This window comes from Notamacropus eugenii, chromosome 4 (assembly GCF_028372415.1).
Source record: "Notamacropus eugenii isolate mMacEug1 chromosome 4, mMacEug1.pri_v2, whole genome shotgun sequence".
Lineage (NCBI taxonomy): Eukaryota > Metazoa > Chordata > Mammalia > Diprotodontia > Macropodidae > Notamacropus > Notamacropus eugenii.
This window is the reverse complement of record NC_092875.1, coordinates 73,741,841-73,760,132: the sequence shown is the minus strand read 5'-3', so window position 1 is coordinate 73,760,132 and position 18,292 is coordinate 73,741,841. Positions and strand designations below refer to the sequence as shown.

Below are 18,292 nucleotides of genomic sequence, written 5' to 3'. Positions count from 1 at the left end.
AGGAGACACTGAAGGAAAACAGTCATTGTAAGCTTATCCTGGAATATGTGCAGAAGGCACACAAAACCAATAGCACAAAGATAGAGTTAGTTATGACAGCCATTAATAGTCTCTTCAACTCTCAACAATTCATTTTTAACACATGCAAAGTATATGTTAAAATACAGATACGAAGGGGAAAGGCTTGAGCAAGTGAACTATTTCAGAGTGTGGGGGCTGAGCTGAAACTATAAACAGGAAATTTCATATTTTAACATTTTATCAATATTTTCTCTCTCCAATTAAACTCAGGACAAAGGGTTAAAAAGTCCTTCTGAGATCAAAGAAAAGCAATGGTACCATTATAGGAAAGCAAATGGAAATTCTTCCATTCTCAATCTTGAGTCCAGTCTAGTGGCTGATGAGAACATTGATGCTTGGTTTTTGTTTTGTTTGCTTGTTTTTTTTAAGTGACCACTTGGGCTTGGTAACTCAAGTAGAGCACTCCCTGGCGGTTAATTTCAATACACACTGAGCTAATTCAAACCCCTGAGCAGCATTTTTATGGATGTAACATCTACAATCTAATATTTTAAGTGAATGCCACATCACCAACATTTATTCCCTACATGTATGTGTCATCTTTGCCCCTGTCATACTTATAATATTTGCTATTATCTTTAAGTACTTTACTTGAATGCAACATTTTAATCCCCCCCAAAGTATTGATCTGTAATGGTTACTTACCCCATATACAGAGCCATTTCATATACGCATGGATGCTTAACAATTTGTGGTTTATCATATGCATAATATAGGATCTCCTGGGGAGATAACCATGAAGTCATGTTAATCAACTGGAACAAAACAATTTTGTAGTATAGATATGCCCACAGTAATGAAACTGAAGATGGAAGTGAAAAGTCTAACATAAATTAGGTGATTATTCAAGATACAAGCTAGACTTAACAAAGATCTTTAAATATTATCGGCTTTCCTGCATTTCAGAACATATCAACACATTTGAAAGATTTCATTTATTGGTTTATTCAGAACTCAGACCCCTGCAAATTGATAAAATCATTTGAGGCAGCTTTGTCAATCAACCTGAAAAAAACAACTCCTTAACACAGGCTGTCTACTTTGAGGAAATCCAAGATAATGCTGAAGACTTTTAACAGCTCCTTTGGAGCAGGAATTCTTAACCTTTTGTATGTCACAGATCCCTCTGGCAATCAATCTGATGAAGATGATGCCCACTGCCCCCCTCAGGATCATGTTTTAAAATAAGTGAAGGAAATGCTAAATTAGAGGTTACTAAAAATAAAGATACCATTTCTTTCCCATCCAGGTTCATGGACTTCCTGAAATCTGTGGATAATTATTCACATTAAAGCCTAGATTCTTCATTTTGTCAAAGGATTTCTTTAATTTTTTGCAAAAGACTTTCTTTGTCAAACTTTTCACACTTTTTACAATTTACCTATAGGTTTGGTTTTTCTTTTTCTTCTTAGGGGGTGGGGGCGGGTATGGAGAACTGGACAGGTTGGTCCAGATCTGTGATTTCATCAAGTATAGGGAACCCCCAGCATAGAAATTCCTTCCACGAATGTGGCCTGACATGATGAGCAATTTGCCTGTAATTCATTATTGTAAAGCTTTGCTGAAAGACTGAGAGCTTAAGGGCCTCACTCACATGTCTTACAGTTTAATTTACAGACATGGTATTTTAAATAGACTAGTTAGGATTCAACCTCATCCTTATACTCTCCACCCTTACAAGAAAGATTTATAGTAATTTTTAAATGTTTTGACAAAGGGCCTGGTAGCTCAAGTGTTTGGCAGTCATGGAGAGGTGACCTTATAGAACCAGCCCCTGCAGAGGCATTCCCTCTAAAACAAGAGCCCTCACATGTGGTCATTTGACCTTTCTTGAAGGAATTCACTACCACTCAAGGGGGCCCACCCCACTCTGCAATATCATGGAATTGCAGGGTTTTGGATAGCTCTGATTGCTGGACAGTCTTTCCCTAGATCAAGCTGAAACTTGCTCCTATTTAACTTCCCTTCATGACTCCTAGTTCTGTAGCCAGAGGCCAAGCTGAACAACTCTTACCCCCTTTCACGTGAAGGTCCTTCACATATTTGAAGGCAGTTAGTTACATTTTTACTCAATCTTCTCATCTTTGGGTTACATTATCCTCATTCACTCAACCAGTCCTCAAATTATGTGGTTTCAAGACCTCTTGCTATCCTGATTAGCCTTTAGCTTATCAATGGAGTTGGGGTGAAGAATGGACCTTTGTTTTTATTGGTCTACCGAACTCCTAAGTAAGGAAATGCCCTCTGCCTAATGCAGGTCAGCACCTTCTCTGCAATTTCGATTCTTAAGTGTTATCGAGAGCCCTAAGAAATTATGTGCTTTGCCTAGGATCACACAGTCAGTATGAATCAGAGGTAGGCTTCAAGGCCAGTTCTCTGTCCGCTACATCATGCTTCCTCAACTTGTCAACATACAGTCTAAAACAGAATTAAACACAATACTCTAAATGTGCTCTAACAAGGACATAGTGTATTAGGAATATCGTTTCCTGTGTTCTGTATGCTTTGCTTCTCTCAATGCAACCTAAGAGAATATTGTTTTTCCTTCCAGGTCACACTATTGGCCCACTCATAATAAAATTGATGTCTACTAAAACTTTCCAAACTTTTCCATGCGAAAAATGCATCTTTGACAAATTAAAATTCAAGTTAATAGAAAAAAATTTCAACTTACAAAAAAATTAATGCCTAAATTTTAGAAAGGCCTCTATGGTGCAATATGAAGTACTTTTGGGGGCAGTATTCCCTTTAAAAAAGTTGCTGCTTTTTCTATCTGGGTATTATGCAATTCAATTCAAACAAGTATAAATTATCTACTACATGTGAAGCACAATTATTTAACCCAGGGTGGTGTTTAGAGACAGGAAGATCTGAGATCCAATGTGGCCTCAGACACTTATTAGCTGTGTGTCCCTGGGCAAGTTCCTTGACTTCTGTCTTTCTCAGCTTCCTCAACTGTAAAATAGGGATGATAAGAGCATCTACTTCCTAGGGTTGTTTTGAGGATCAAATGAGATAATATTTTAAAAGCAGTACAGTACCTGGTACATAGCAGGCACTTAATGTTCATTTCTTTTCTTCTTTCCTTTAACACCGTTATCAAATGATAGAGTGAAAGAACCCTTGCCTCTAGTCAAAAGTCCTCTCTCAGTCACTCAGTCATTGTAAATGACTCTGAGCAAATGACAATCTGAGTTTCAACGTCCTCATGTATAAAATGGGGAGGCCCATCCTGCCTCCTGGAGATTGTAAGATGTAATACAAACGTAAAATGTGATTATTATTATCATAATCACTATATTTATGCTGACAAAAACAAAATAAAACCAAAGAAAAGCACATGAGAAATCCTAAACAAACCTACCTCTATTGGTTCCCGTGCAGATGTAAGAGTCTTCCCAGTCCTTATGGTTCTGGGACTGTGTAAATGACAAAAATAAAAGTCCTTTAATGTTCACTTGAATGACTCACTTAATGGTCATAGAAGAACAGTATCTGCCTAATCAGCATAATATTAATATCTCTTAGTCTTTATTATTATTCTCCTTCAATACTCATTTTAAACAAGTAAACAATCTATAAGCCACTATTTCACACCTACCAGGTGTCTAGCTATCTACTAGGTACCATGCTAGGCCCTGGAGCTAAAGAAAAAAGTGAAACTATCTACTGGGAACCTGGTACCCTGAAGAAATGTGCATCACTGGGACAGAATACAGAAAGAAAGCTCACATGGGTTTCCATTGCTGCTGACTGATAAAACTTTCTTCCAATAGCTTTGTATCAGCAAGGACCACAGCATACACAGGTGGGCCTGCTGTACACATTTTTTTGGTCTGCTTTTATAAAAAGAAAGTAACTTTTAAGTGGTCAACAGTCTACTTTAATCAAGCATATATATCATTCACTTAGTTCAGGAGAAAAAATCAGCAACTTGAACTTCAGAGAAAATACAGAGAAATAAAAGCCGATAGGGCTTCCAACTGTCTGACCACAAGCAATACATACATCACAGATCAATAGACAGATCCAACTGTCTGACCATACATACATAGTTACCAAAGAGAGAAGCACCAACATCTGGTTTTTCAAAGCTGGGGGAGGCTCCTTAGTGGCTGCCCAGAGTCTCCTCTAGCCAAACACTTCCAAAGAGTAAGCCCCAAAGTAAAATCTCACCTCAGAGTATTTACACACTTTTCAGAGCCAGAGGGCATCACAATCCTTGAGAAACAGTGCCTCATTAGAAATTAACAAAAGCTGTGGGCCTTCCTACAAAACAAATTTCCCCTAATCAAACTTCCCTTAATAGGCAGACCCATTAATGGGTGGGGAAGATCTTTAACTTTCATAATTGCCATTATAAGCTTCAAAAAAGGTGAATTTGTCCTACAAATACTCTCTCTTCCTATGATACCCCAGAATATTGGTCACATCCTTTTCCCATCAAATCCACCCATAGTACAGCACATCCAAGAATCCATTTGAATAATAAAGGAAGAATTTATAACCAAACAAGAGATAGGGAAAAGTGTGTCATGTAAAATGGATAATTTTGGTTACATTAAAAGTTGTTTTGCACAAACAAAACCAATGCAGTCAAAATTGGAGGGAAAGCAGAATATTGAGAAAAAAAATTCACAGCAAATTTCTCTGGTAAAGACCTCATTTTTAAAATATATACAGAATGGAGTTAAATTTATAAGAATAGAATTTATTCCCCAATTGATAAATGGATATGAATAGGCAGTTTTCAGATGAAGAAATTAAAGCTATATATAGTCTATGAAAGAATGTTTGAAATCACTTTTGATTGGAGAAATGCAAATTAAAATAACTCTGAGGTACCACTTCATACCTATTAGATTGACTAAAGTGAAAGAAAAGGAAAATAATGAACTTTAGGAGAGGGTATGTAAAAATTGAGACACTAATGCCTTGTTGATGGAGTTGTGAACTGATTCAACCACTCCGGAGATGAATTTGGAACTATGCCCAAATGACTATAACACTGTTCATGCCCTTTGATCCAGCAATACCACTGCTAGGTCTGTATCCTAAAGAGGTTTAAAAAAAAAAAAAAAGGAAAAGGACCTCTGTATACAAAAATATTTATAGCAGCTCTTTTGGGGAGGGTAAAGAACTGAAAATTATCCATCAATTGGGGAGTGATTGAACAAGTTGTGGTACATAATTGTGATAGAATATTGTTGTGCTATAAGAAATGACAAGTAGGAGGCTTTCAGAAAAACCTGGACTTAGATAAATTGATGCAAAGTGAAGTGAGTAGAACTAGGAAGAGCATATTGTATACAGTAACAACAATAGGTACAATGATCAATGGTGAATGATTTCCTAATTCCCAGCAACACAGTGATCTAAGACAATTCCAAAGGACTTCTGATGAAAAAATACTAACCATCTTCAGTGAAAGAACAGATGGAGTCCACATGCAGATCAAGGTGTCCTTTTTTTAAACTTTATTTTTTAGGGGGGGAGGGGATTGTCTGTTTTCTTTCTTTTTCTTTTTATTAATTTATTTGCAACATTCACTTTCACAAGATTTTGAGTTCCAAATTTTCTTCCCATTTCTCCCCTCCCCTCACACCAAGACAGCATGCATTTTGACTATCCCTTCCACCAATCTGCCCTCCCTTTTATCACTCCACCTTCTCTTATCCCCTTCTCTTCTATTTTCCTGTAGGGCATGATAGATTTCTATACTCCATTGACTATATATCATATTTCCCAGTTGCATGTAAAAACAACTTTTAACATTTATTTTTAAAATTTTGAGCTCCACATTGTCTCCCTTCCTCCCTTCCCACCCACCCTTTTTGAGAAGACAAGAAATTCAATATAGGTTATTGTGTTCGTCCTTAATTGCCAAAGAAGACCACAATATAGGTTATACATGCATTCTCACATAAAACACTTCCATTAACAGTCATGTTTTGAAAGACAGTATTTCCCTCTGTCCTATCACACCCTGTTTAATCTGTTCTCTCCTTTGACCCTATCCCTCCTCAAAAGTTTTGCTTCTGATTACTCCCTCTTCCCATTTGACTTCCCTTCTATTACCCCCGCCTCTTTTATCCTCCTCTGCCCTACTTTTCTACAGGGAGAGAGAAATTTCCATACCCAATTGAATGTGTATGTTATTCCCTCCACAAGCCAAATCTGATGAGAGTAAGGTTCACTCATTGCCTCTCCTCTCTCTCCTCTTCCCCTCCGTTGTAAAAGCTTTTTCTTGCCTCTTTTACGTGAGATAACTTACCCCATTCTACCTCTACCTTTCTCTTTCTCCTAGCATATTCCTCTCTCACCCTTCAATTTTCTTTTTTAGATATCATCCCTTTATATTCAACTCACCCTGTATATTCCCTCCATCTACCCTAATACTGAGAAAGGTCTCATGAATTACAATTATCTTTTCATGTAGGAATGTAAACAGTTCAACTTTAATAAGTCTTTTAAGATTTCTCTTTCCTGTTTACCTTTTCATACCTCTCTTGATTCTTTTATTTGAAAGTCAAATTTTGGCAGCAGCCCTTGAAACCTTTAGCCTGAAGACTAAACTTCGGTAAGTCACCTACTGGAACTTCTGGGAGCTACGATGGCGGAGTGATCAGTAAATGCTCTCTCCTCCCCCCTGATGACCGTGAAAGAACCATAAAATTCTTCCCCAGATAAATCCTGGATCAGCGGGAACAGCAGAAGGGGGCAAATAGTCTCATAACACCAGAGGCTAGAAAAATAGCAAAGGGGGATTCTTCCTATTGTGGCAGAGGCAATCTGGAAGGACAGACGACCCAGGGCAGAGAAAATTCGCACTGAGACCCAGGCAAGCCTCAGCGCCGGGGAGACGAGCCCCAGGAGGGGTGGGAACACGCATTAGCTTCTAGGCGTGCCCCAGCCCTCCAGGGGAAAAGGGAAGACAATAGGGAAGCTGGGATCACCATCCCCTGACCTTGCCTTTGCCTCAGGTCAGCTGAGGAGATCTCCTGAGACCAGACCACCCCTCCCACACACCTAACAAGCTAACCCCAGGGTTGATCAGGGAAACAAAAAACAAAAGCCTGCTTTTAGCCTAGACACACATCAGCTCAACTTAAAGATCTGTACCTTCTGACTGAAAGAACCAGAAGCAACAACACTGAGTCAACATCATGAATCGGAAAAAGCAGACGAAAAGTGAAAAAACCATAGAATCTTTCTATGGGGATAAGGACCAAAACACAAACACCAAAGAGGTCAGAGCTGAGACTGTACTTCCATCTGAAACCTCAGATGGGACTATGAATTTCTCGCAAGCACAACTAGATTACCTGGAACATCTGAAGAAGGATATAAAAGAAAAACTGGCCAATGATTTTAAAATTATAAAAAAAGAATTCACTGATGAGAACATCACTCTGAAAAGGAAAATTGAACAAATGGAAAAGGAAATTCAAAAATTAACTGGAGAGAATAATTCCCTAAAAGGAAGAGTTAATCAAACGGAAAAGGAAACCCAAAACCTAACTGGGAAAATTGGTCGAATGGAAAAAGAAGTACAAAAATTAAATGGAGAAAATAGCTCCTTAAAGGGAAAAATTGGTCAGATGGAAAAGGAGATGCAAAAGCTAACTGAAGAAAACAATACGATGAAGATTAGAATTGGGCAAGTAGAAACTAATGACTCAATGAGGCAACAAGAATCAGTCAAACAAAATCTAAAGAATGAAAAGATAGAAGAAAATGTAAAATATTTAATTGGAAAAACAACTGACCTGGAAAATAGGAGAGAAAATTTAAGAATTATTGGCCTGCCAGAAACCCATGATGAAGAAAAGAGTCTGGACAATATCTTCCAGGAAATCATCAAGGAAAACTGCCCAGAAGTACTAGACTCAGAGGGCAAAATAGTCATCGAAAGAATCCACCGTTCCCCTCCCGAAAGGGATCCCAAACTCAAAACCCCAAGAAATATCGTTGCCAAATTCCAGAGCTATCAAGTGAAGGAGAAAATACTACAAGCAGCCAGAAAGAAACAATTCAAATATCAAGGACACACAGTCAGGATCACACAGGACCTTGCAGCTTCTACATTAAAAGACCAAAAGAATTGGAACCCAATATTCCGTAAGGCAAAGGAGTTGGGACTTCAACCAAGGATCAACTACCCAGCAAAGTTCAGCATAACATTTCAGGCAAGGAGAAAGTCATTCAACGAAATAAGGGATTTCCAGAGCTTCCTGACCAAAACACCAGAACTCAATAGACAATTTGATCTTCAAATGCAGGTCTCCAGAGAATCATAAAAAGGTAAACAGAGGGGAAAAAACAAAAACAAAAACTTGCTACTCAATTAGGGCAAACTGTTTACCTCCCTATAAGGGAAGATGATACCTGTTAATCTTGAGAACTGCACAGCTATTATGATAAAAGGGATATATGTAGAGGGAACGGGCATAAAGTAAATGATGTCATGTCAAAAATATGATTTAAGTATGAGAAGGGATTGTAACAGGAGGTGTGAAAAGGGGGAAGCAGAAAATGGCAAATTATATCACAGGAAGAAGTACAAAACTATAGTAGAGGGAAGGAGGGGAGGGAGATGAGCATTGTTTGAGAGGTACTCTCATCTGATTTGTTCAAAGGAGGGAACAATAATCTTAAGTAGATAATCCTAACTAGCTCTATAGGTAGTAGGAGGGGAAGGGGGAAGAAAGGGGAGGATGGCTAAAAGGGAGGAAAGAAGCAATAAGAGTAAAGGGGAGTAAAAGGGAGGGGGGCTAAAAGAAGGAGGGGAAGGCTGCAGGAGGAGGGGGAGAAAAGTAAATACTATTGAGGAGGGGAAGGGAGACGGGAGAGCTAAAAGCACAAATGGTGGGAAAGAGGTTGGAGGGAAATACACAGATTGTAATCATAACTGTGAATGTGAATGGAATGAACTCTCCCATAAAACGGAGACGGATAGCAGAATGGATTAAAAGCCATAATCCAACAATATGCTGCTTACAAGAAACACATTTGAAACGGGGGGATACACATAGGATAAAGGTCAAAGGATGGAGCAGAATATATTGTGCTTCAGCTCATGTAAGAAAGGCAGGAGTAGCAATCCTAATCTCAGACAAAGCAAAAGCAGAAATAGATCTAATCAAAAGGGATAAGGATGGAAACTATATCCTGCTAAAAGGCACCATAGACAATGAAGCAATATCATTACTAAACATGTATGCTCCAAGTGGTATAGCATCCAGATTCTTAGAGGAGAGGTTGGGGGAGTTGAAGGAAGAAATTGATAGCAAAACTATACTAGTGGGGGACCTCAACCTCCCCCTCTCTGAACTCGATAAATCCAACCTCAAAATAAACAAGAAAGAGGTTAAGGAGGTAAATAAAACTCTGGATAAGGTAGATATGATAGATCTTTGGAGAAAATTAAATGGGAATAGAAAGGAATATACTTTTTTCTCAGCGGTACATGGAACATTTACAAAAATTGACCATGTACTAGGACATAAAAATCTCACAATCCAGTGCAGAAAGGTAGAGATAATCAATGCATCCTTTTCAGATCATAACGCATTAAAAATTACATGTAATAAAAGGCCATGGAAAGAGAAACCAAAAATCAATTGGAAACTAAATAATCTAATTCTAAAGAAGGGTTGGGTTAAAGAAGAAATCATAGAAACAATCAACAATTTCATTCAAGAGAATGACAATAGTGAGACAACATACCAAAACTTATGGGATACTGCAAAAGCAGTTATTAGGGGAAGTTTTATATCTTTGAATGCTTACATAAATAAAACAGAGAAAGAGGAGATCAATGACTTAGGCTTGCAGTTGAAAAAGCTAGAAAAAGAACAAATTGAAAATCCCCAAGTAAATACCAAATTAGAAATACTGAAAACCAAAGGAGAGATTAATAAAATTGAAATTAAGAAAACTATTGAATTAATAAATAAAACCAATAGTTGGTTTTATGAAAAAACTAATAAAATTGATAAACCTTTGGTCAATCTGATTTAAAAAAAGAAAGAAGAAAATCAAATTACTAATATTAAAAATGAAAGGGGTGAACTCACCTCCAATGAGGAGGAAATTAAAACAATAATTAGAAACTATTTTGCCCAACTTTATGCCCACAAATTCGATAATCTAAACGAGATGGATGAATATTTTAAAAAATACAAATTGCCCAGATTAACAGAAGAGGAAGTTGAATATTTAAACAACCCCATCTCAGAAAAAGAAATTGAACAAGCCATCAATGAACTCCCTAGGAAAAAATCTCCAGGGCCAGATGGATTCACAAGTGAATTCTATCAAACATTTAAAGAACAGTTAATTCCAATACTACATACACTATTTTTGAAAATTGGGGAAGAAGGAGTCCTCCCAAATTCTTTCTATGATACAAATATGGTTTTGATACCCAAACCAGGAAGAGACAAAACAGAGAAAGAAAATTATAGACCAATTTCCCTAATGAATATAGATGCAAAAATTTTAAATAAGATTTTAGCAAAACGAATACAGCATCTTATCACGAGATTAATACATTATGATCAGGTAGGATTCATACCAGGACTACAGGGCTGGTTCAATATTAGGAAAACTATTAGCATTATCGATCACATCAACAACAAAGCTAACAAAAACCACATGATTATCTCAATAGATGCAGAAAAAGCTTTTGACAAAATACAACACCCATTCCTACTAAAAACACTGGAGAACGTAGGAATAAAGGGAACTTTCCATAAAATAATAAGCAGTATCTATCTAAAACCTTCAGCAAGCATTATATGCAATGGGGATAAGCTAGATGCATTCCCAATAAGATCAGGGGTGAAACAAGGTTGTCCATTATCACCACTATTATTCAATATGGTACTAGAAATGTTAGCTGTAGCAATTAGACAAGATAAAGATATTCAAGGAATAAGAATAGCCAAAGAAGAAAATAAGTTATCACTCTTTGCAGATGGTATGATGATTTACCTGATGATGAATCCCAGAGATTCAAGTAAAAAATCACTTGAATTAATAAACAACTTTGGCAAAGTTGCAGGTTACAAAATAAACCCACACAAATCTTCTGCGTTCCTATATATTAGCAACAAAGTCCAACAGCAAGAGATAGAAAGAGAAATCCCCTTTAAAGCTAGGGTAGACAGTATAAAATACTTAGGAGTCTACCTGCCAAAACAAACCCAGGGATTATATGAACACAATTACAAGACACTTTTTGCACAAATAAAGTCAGATTTAAGTGGAAAAACATTAGTTGCTCATGGGTAGGCCATGCTAATATAATAAAAATGACAATTCTACCTAAATTAATATACTTATTTAGTGCCATACCAATTAAACTATCAGACAATTACTTTCTAGAGCTGGATAAAATAATATCAAAATTCATTTGGAAAAACAAAAGGTCCAGAATATCAAAGGGACTAATGAAAAGAAATGCTTGGGAAGGTGGCCTAGCGCTACCAGACCTCAAACTGTACTATAAAGCAGCAATTATCAAAACCACTTGGTATTGGCTAAGAAACAGAGAGGTAGACAAGTGGAATAGACTTGGCACTCAAGATGCAGTAGGCAAGGAATATAGCAACCTTCTGTTTGATAAACCCAAGGACCCCAGCTTCTGGGATAAGAACTCATTGTTTGACAAAAATTGCTGGGAAAACTGATAACAGTGTGGCGGAAATTAGGCATAGACCCATACCTGACACCGTACACAAGAATAAAGTCCAAATGGGTACATGATTTAGGTATAAAGATTGATACCATGAATAAACTGGAGAAGCAAGGAATAGTGTATTTATCAGATCTATGGAGAAGGGAAGAATTCTTTACTAAAGGAGAGATAGAAAGCATTATGAAATGCAAAATGGATAACTTTGATTACATTAAACTGAGAAGTTTTTGCACAACCAAACCCAATGCAACCAAAATCCGGAGGGATGTAGTAAATTGGGAAAGAATTTTTACAGCTAAGCCCGGGGATAAAGGCCTCATTTCTAGAATATATAGAGAACTGACTCAAATGTATAATCATACAAGTCATTCCCCAATTGATAAATGGTCAAAGGATATGAACAGGCAATTTTCAGAGGAAGAAATTAAAGCTATCTATAATCATATGAAAAAATGCTCTAAATCACTATTGATTAGAGAGATGCAAATCAAAACAACTCTGAGGTACCACATCACACCTATAAGATTGGCAAACATGACAGAACAAGAAAATGATAAATGCTGGAGAGGATGTGGGAGAGTTGGAACACGAATTCATTGTTGGTGGAGCTGCGAGCGCATCCAACCATTCTGGAGAGCAATTTGGAACTATGCCCAAAGGGCTACAAAAATGTGCATACCCTTTGACCCAGCAATATCGCTACTAGGACTGTATCCCCAAGAGATCATAAAAATGGGAAAGGGTCCCACATGTACAAAAATATTTATAGCAGCACTCTATGTAGTTGCCAAAAACTGGAAGTCAAGGGGATGTCCATCAATTGGGGAATGGCTGAATAAATTATGGTATATGAATGTAATGGAGTACTATTGTGGCATAAGAAATGATGAACAAGAAGACTTCAGAGACGCCTGGAAGGACTTATATGACCTGATGCTGAGTGAAAGGAGCAGAACCAGGAGAACTTTGTGCACAGCAACGACCACAGTGTGTGAGAGTTTTTTCTGGTAGACTTGGAATTTTGTAATAACGCAAAAACTTCTTATAAAAAAAAAAAATCCCAAAGGTGGTTCTCAAGGCAAAATGCCTTCTACACTCAGAGAAAGAAATATGGAAGTCACTCACAAAATGTAGCAGATCATGTTTGTGTATGTGTATGTGTTTGTGTATCATGTTCTGATTTGTTATACGATTTCTTTCATTTATTTTAGTCTCACTACATAGCATGACTATAGTGAAAATATACTCAATAGGAAAGTATATGTAGAATCTATACAGAATTGTATGCAGTCATGGGGAGGGAGGGGGGTAGGGAGGGCAGGTGGGGGGAGGGATAAAATCTCAATTGTATGGCAGTGATTGTTAAACATTAAAAAAGAAAAAAAAAGAAAAAGAAAGTCAAATTTTCCATTTAGCTCTGGTCTCTTCACCAAGAATGCTTGAATATCCTCTATTTCATGGAATGTCCATTTTTTCCCTTTAAGTATTATACTCACGTTTGCTCAGTAGTTGATTCTTGGCTATAATCATAGCTCTTTTGACCTCTGGAATATCAAATCCCAACCCCTCTGATCCCTTAATGTAGAAGTGGCTAAATCTTGTGTTGCTGTGATTGTGTTTCCACAATGCTTAAATTGTTTCTTTCTGGCTGCTTTCAATATTTTCTCCTTGAACTGGGAACTCTGGAATTTGGCTACAATATTCCTAGGAGTTTTCCTTTTGGAATCTCTTTCAGGTAATCCAACAATTTTTAAATCATCTCTCCTGAATTTATTTTTCAGGTCAGTGGTTTTTTCCAGTGAGATATTGCACATTGTCTTCTATTTTTTCATTCTTTTGATTTTGTTTTATAATTTCTTGATTTCCCCAAAAGTCATTATCTTCCATTTACTCCATTCTAATTTTTTTTCTTTAACACGTGCACTTTTATTTGAATAGGATTTTTATTACTTAGCTCCTTTGCTCTAGCAGAGGACAGCCTTCAGTAAAGCTCCTCTCCTGTCCTGTCCTCTCCTGTCTTTTCCTCTCCTGACTTTAAACATTAAACCTTAAACTTACTGTACTCTGAAGCCCATAGACTGGACCCCTGCCTAAATGCCACTTAAGGACTATTTCCTGGACCCCTCCTGGCTAAAGAGTAATTATCCCTTCCAGCTTAATTTAGTTATTTTTTCTTTTGCTCATTAAAGGGGCCACCCCCTGATTACTTCTGAAACAGGCCTATTTGCTGTATGGGCATTGCCTCCCCCTCAATGAGTACCTGAATAGGCCTAAGGCTAAAGAAACCAAGGTCTCCCATTGCATCCTGAGCCATCTCCACTCATCCTGATGAATATCTGGTCACTGGACCCAGATGGCTCAGGAGGAGAAAGTGAGGCTGGTGACCTTGCACAGCCCTTCCTCTCACATGACATGCAAGTCATGTCATGATTTCTCTGATGTCATGGTCTTCTTTGAAAACGAAGGACAAACACAACAACAATCTGTGAGTTCATAATAATAACTAGCATTTATAGAGTGCTTTAAGGGTTGCAAGGAGCTTTATAAACATCATCTTTTTATCTTCACAACAACCCTGCAAGGTGGTGCTATTACTATCCCCATTTTAGAAGGTAGGAAGCTGAAGTAGGCAAAGTTCAAATGATTTCCTCCCTATCACACAATAAGTATCCGAGGCAGGATTTAAATACAGATTTCCCTAACTGTGGGTCCAGAGCTCTATCCCCCCCGGTCTACCTATTTGCCTCTACACAATTTGACTCTACACTGTCATCCTCTTTTGAAAGCCTAGCTCCCTTATCATATTGTTGATTATGCCTAGCCAAGCCTTAGCCTTGTATCACTCCCACCATTTGTTGCCTTCTCTTCTACATACACATGGTTGAACAACAGTGGAGAAAATCGTGCAGTATTCTGACTGGGTCCAGTACAGACTTATTTTACATAACTTCAACTAGGCATGGTGCTTGGCACATAGTAGGGGCTTAAATATTTACTGACTGACTGACTGATTGGTAAATTGGAGGTAATCTCAGGGTGAAGGTGTGTGTGTTCATCCTTCGTTGCCAAAGAAGACCATGCCATCAGAGAAATAATGACATGCACTTGACTTTGTTTTGAGTGAGGGAGGACTGTGCAGGTCACCAGCCTCACTTCTCCTCCAGAGCCATCTGAATCCTGTGATCAGATATTCATCAGGATGACTGGAGATGACCCAGGATGAGGCAATTGGGGTTAAGTGACTTGCCCAAGGTCACACAGCTAGTGAGTGTCAAGTGTCTGAGGTGAGATTTGAACTCAGGTCCTCCTGACTCCTGCACTGGTGCTCTATCCACTGCACCACCTAGCTGCCCCTCAGGGTGAAGGCATTAGCATTAAGCACTGGGAAAGGTTATTTGCAAAAAGTAGGGTTTTATCTGAAACCTGAAGCCAGAGAATTCAGGAGGCAAAGGTAAGGATGGAGAGCATTCAAGACATGGGTGACAGTCATTGAAAATGCAGTCAAGAGGTGGAGTGTCTTGTGTAAGGAACAGTGGAGTGTCTTGTGTAAGGAACAGCAAAGAGGTCAGTGTCACTAGATTGTACAATAGGTGGAATACATAGATTGGAAAGGAGGAGAGGTAGAGGACTTTAAAAGCCAAATAGAGGATTTTATACTTAATCTTGGAGGTACTGGGGAGCCATTGGAGTTTACTGAGATTAGCTACATGGGCAGACTATGCTATAGGAACATCACTTTGGTATTAAGTGGAGAATGGGCTAGTGAGGGACAGACTTAGGCAGGGAGACCCACCAATAGACTACATTAATGGGTCAGCTATTAGATGAGAAGGGCCTGCACCAAGGTGATGGCAGTATCAGAGGAGAGAGGAGTGTGCATGAGATATGTTGCAAAGGCAGAATCTACTATCCTGTGTATTACCTGCACACCAAAATTGCTTAGCAAAATTCTATCCCTTTGCTGAAGCTCTTGAGAAAAAAATCTGGGTTTCATACTATCACGTGTTTGAATCAAAGTTTTTCTGAACTGAGGCTAAAGCTAGATAACAGGCCAGTTTCACAGATTTGACCAGTTTTACAACCAAGAAACACATTGATTTTAAATCTCTATTCTCCCTCTTGTGAGACTCCAAAAGCCCAAGTCAGTGAGAAGGTCATAGTTCTTGCTCACATGTTGACAGATATGTTGTAAAGCCTGTAATGTCATTCCTGGTCATGCTGTATTAATACACTAGAAACGTCTGTCCATGTTGACTCCACTGCACCTTCTTTGCAAGCCTCTGGTTTCTCACTAGACAGGTGAAATGGTGGGTTCCTCTAGGAGTAGTAACATATGGTTCTTGACTTCTTGATTCATGGACCAAAGCCAACAACCCCTTAAAGAGCTTGCTTTCCAAGTTTCTACCTTCTCTGAGTACATTTCTGACAAGGAAACATAGAGAGAGAACAGATTTTTTTCCCCAGACACCCTACCAACTATAAAACCCTTTCTGATTCCTGGAAGTCACATTTGCTCATACTCTAGTAAAATGGTCAGACACTACTCAGATGGTGCTGATTCTTCCTATCTACTTTTAGAGACCAAAAAATAATAATAATCTGTGCATACAAGTTCCAAAATCTTGCTAGTACTTACTCTCCAAATATACAGCATGTTTCTTTGTTCTTTTGGGCAGCCTCACAATTCTTATGGACACCTGCTGCCACCGTGGGCCAAAATGTCTATTTTTTATTGGTTCCAGTGTTCTATCTCTTCCTGTGGCAATCCAGGTTAAGCGACATGCCCAGAGTCACATACCTAGTAAGTGTCTAACACTTGATTGTTCTGGCCAAGGCATTTGTTAACTATTAGAGAAGGTTTTGTCAGCCTGTCAGTAAACATCTGCTAAGTGCCAGACTAAGATCTCAGGACACAAAAAAAGTCAAAAGACAGTCTCTGCCATCAAGGAACTCACAATCTAATGGAGAAGACCATAAGCAAATATGTACAAACAAGCTACATAGAGAAAAATAGGGAACATTTAACAGAGGGAGGGCACTAGAATTAAAAGTGTTCTGAGAAGAGAGTATCAAAGAGAGGGCGATCATTAGTGTTACAGGCTACAGAGAGGTAAAAGAAAATGAGAACTAAGGAAAAGTCATTGGATTTGTGGATTAAGAGGTCATTGGTAACTTTGGAGGGGGTAGTTTCAGTTCAACAGGTCAAAATGTCAGAAGCCAGACTGGCAGTTTAGAAGAAAGTGAGAGAGGAGCCACAAAAAGGAGAGATATGGGACAATAGTTCGAGGGGTGGATGAGCCAACAAGGGAGGGGCACCCTCATAGGCAGCAGGAGGAAGCAGCCAGCAGACAGAGACTGAAGGTAAGTGAGACAGGAGGCAATCTGCGGGGATCTTTTGTGCAGCTAAAGAAGTTTGCCTTGGCAAGGAGAAAGGTTACCTACCTCTTTATGTGAAATAGGGGTAAAATAAGAAAGTGTGGCAGATGGCATGAGGGGGAAGGAGGAGAAAAGACGGCAAATGCCCTCAATCTGTTTCGTAACATAGGAGCTAAAGTTTCCTTCTGAGAGAGCGTACGGAGGGGGAGGCTTGGACAGAAGCGTAAAAGGATTTCAGCCCAGATCAGAATGGTGGAGGGACTTTCTCCACCTTTGCTCTCTTTTGTGAACGGGAAGACAAGGATGGTAGGAGTGACTCAAGGCTGAGGCGACTGGAGGACACAACTCTGGTTCTCAGAAGCTTCCTGAAAGGCACCCCCTCCTCAGAAAACCTAAAGGCTCGGCTCTCCCCGTCCCTTAGAGGGCGGCTTCTGAGAAGGAACCCAGCCCACACCACGGGTGGAAGGGGGGCCGGGGCCGGGGCGGCGGTGCGGAGCCAACGATCCAAAGTCTGGGTTCGGACCCTGGGGGACTGTTCACTTCGGGCGAATTGCCTCTTCAGTTTCTCCATCTGTAAAATGAGGGCCTCACGGGGGACCTTGGGGACCCCCTGGCCTCCCGGACACCGTGGCCTCTCGCACGCCCGCGGGAGAGGGCCGGCCGGCCAGCCGGGAGCTCCCACCTGCACAACCTAAGTCCAGTACTGGTCACATGGATGTCCACCTCCTCCTGCCCCCACGGCGCCACCACTACCAAGAGCCAGGCGAAGGCCCAAGGACAAGTGAGGACACTCAACGCCATCTCCTCCTGCGCTCTCACAGACGAGGGCGACTCCAGGCAGCGGCGGGGCCTGCACGTCCAGCCGCGAGCGAAAGCCGTTGCTAAGAGAGACGACGAAGGGGCGGAGCGGAGAACTCTACCCCCTCCGCCCACCTGGAACACTTTCTCCCAGCCTTCCGCGGCAGGACCGAATCGAGTCTTCAGCCCCGCCTCCTTCCTCCCTGTCGCAGGAAGATAAGGGGCGGGGCTGGTGCGGTCCTCCTCTGATCTGCGCAAGTTCGCAGGCTGCTCTTTGTCCACTGGGGGAGCTAGCCCTGGCGGGGAAGGGGGCGGAGCCCTGTCACGTGCTCT

The 18,292-nt window shown here is 39.7% G+C and overlaps 1 protein-coding gene across 8 annotated transcripts in view; it reads right to left on the bottom strand.

The window, feature by feature from the left end:
* Positions 1 to 18,231, bottom strand: part of CATSPERD (cation channel sperm associated auxiliary subunit delta) — a 147,557-nt gene extending 129,326 nt beyond the window's left edge. For 4 of the 8 annotated variants that reach the window (XM_072601915.1, XM_072601917.1, XM_072601919.1 and 1 more), the window contains exons 1-3: positions 17,844 to 18,085; positions 3,446 to 3,500; positions 727 to 803 (exon numbers count right to left, since the gene is read on the bottom strand). In XM_072601915.1, the coding sequence (XP_072458016.1) occupies positions 727 to 803; positions 3,446 to 3,500; positions 17,844 to 17,962 (251 nt within the window). In that variant the 5' untranslated portion in view covers positions 17,963 to 18,085. The other 4 variants (XM_072601921.1, XM_072601920.1, XM_072601918.1 and 1 more) reach the window with 3 other exon arrangements.
* Between the last annotated feature and the right edge of the window lie 61 nt (positions 18,232 to 18,292).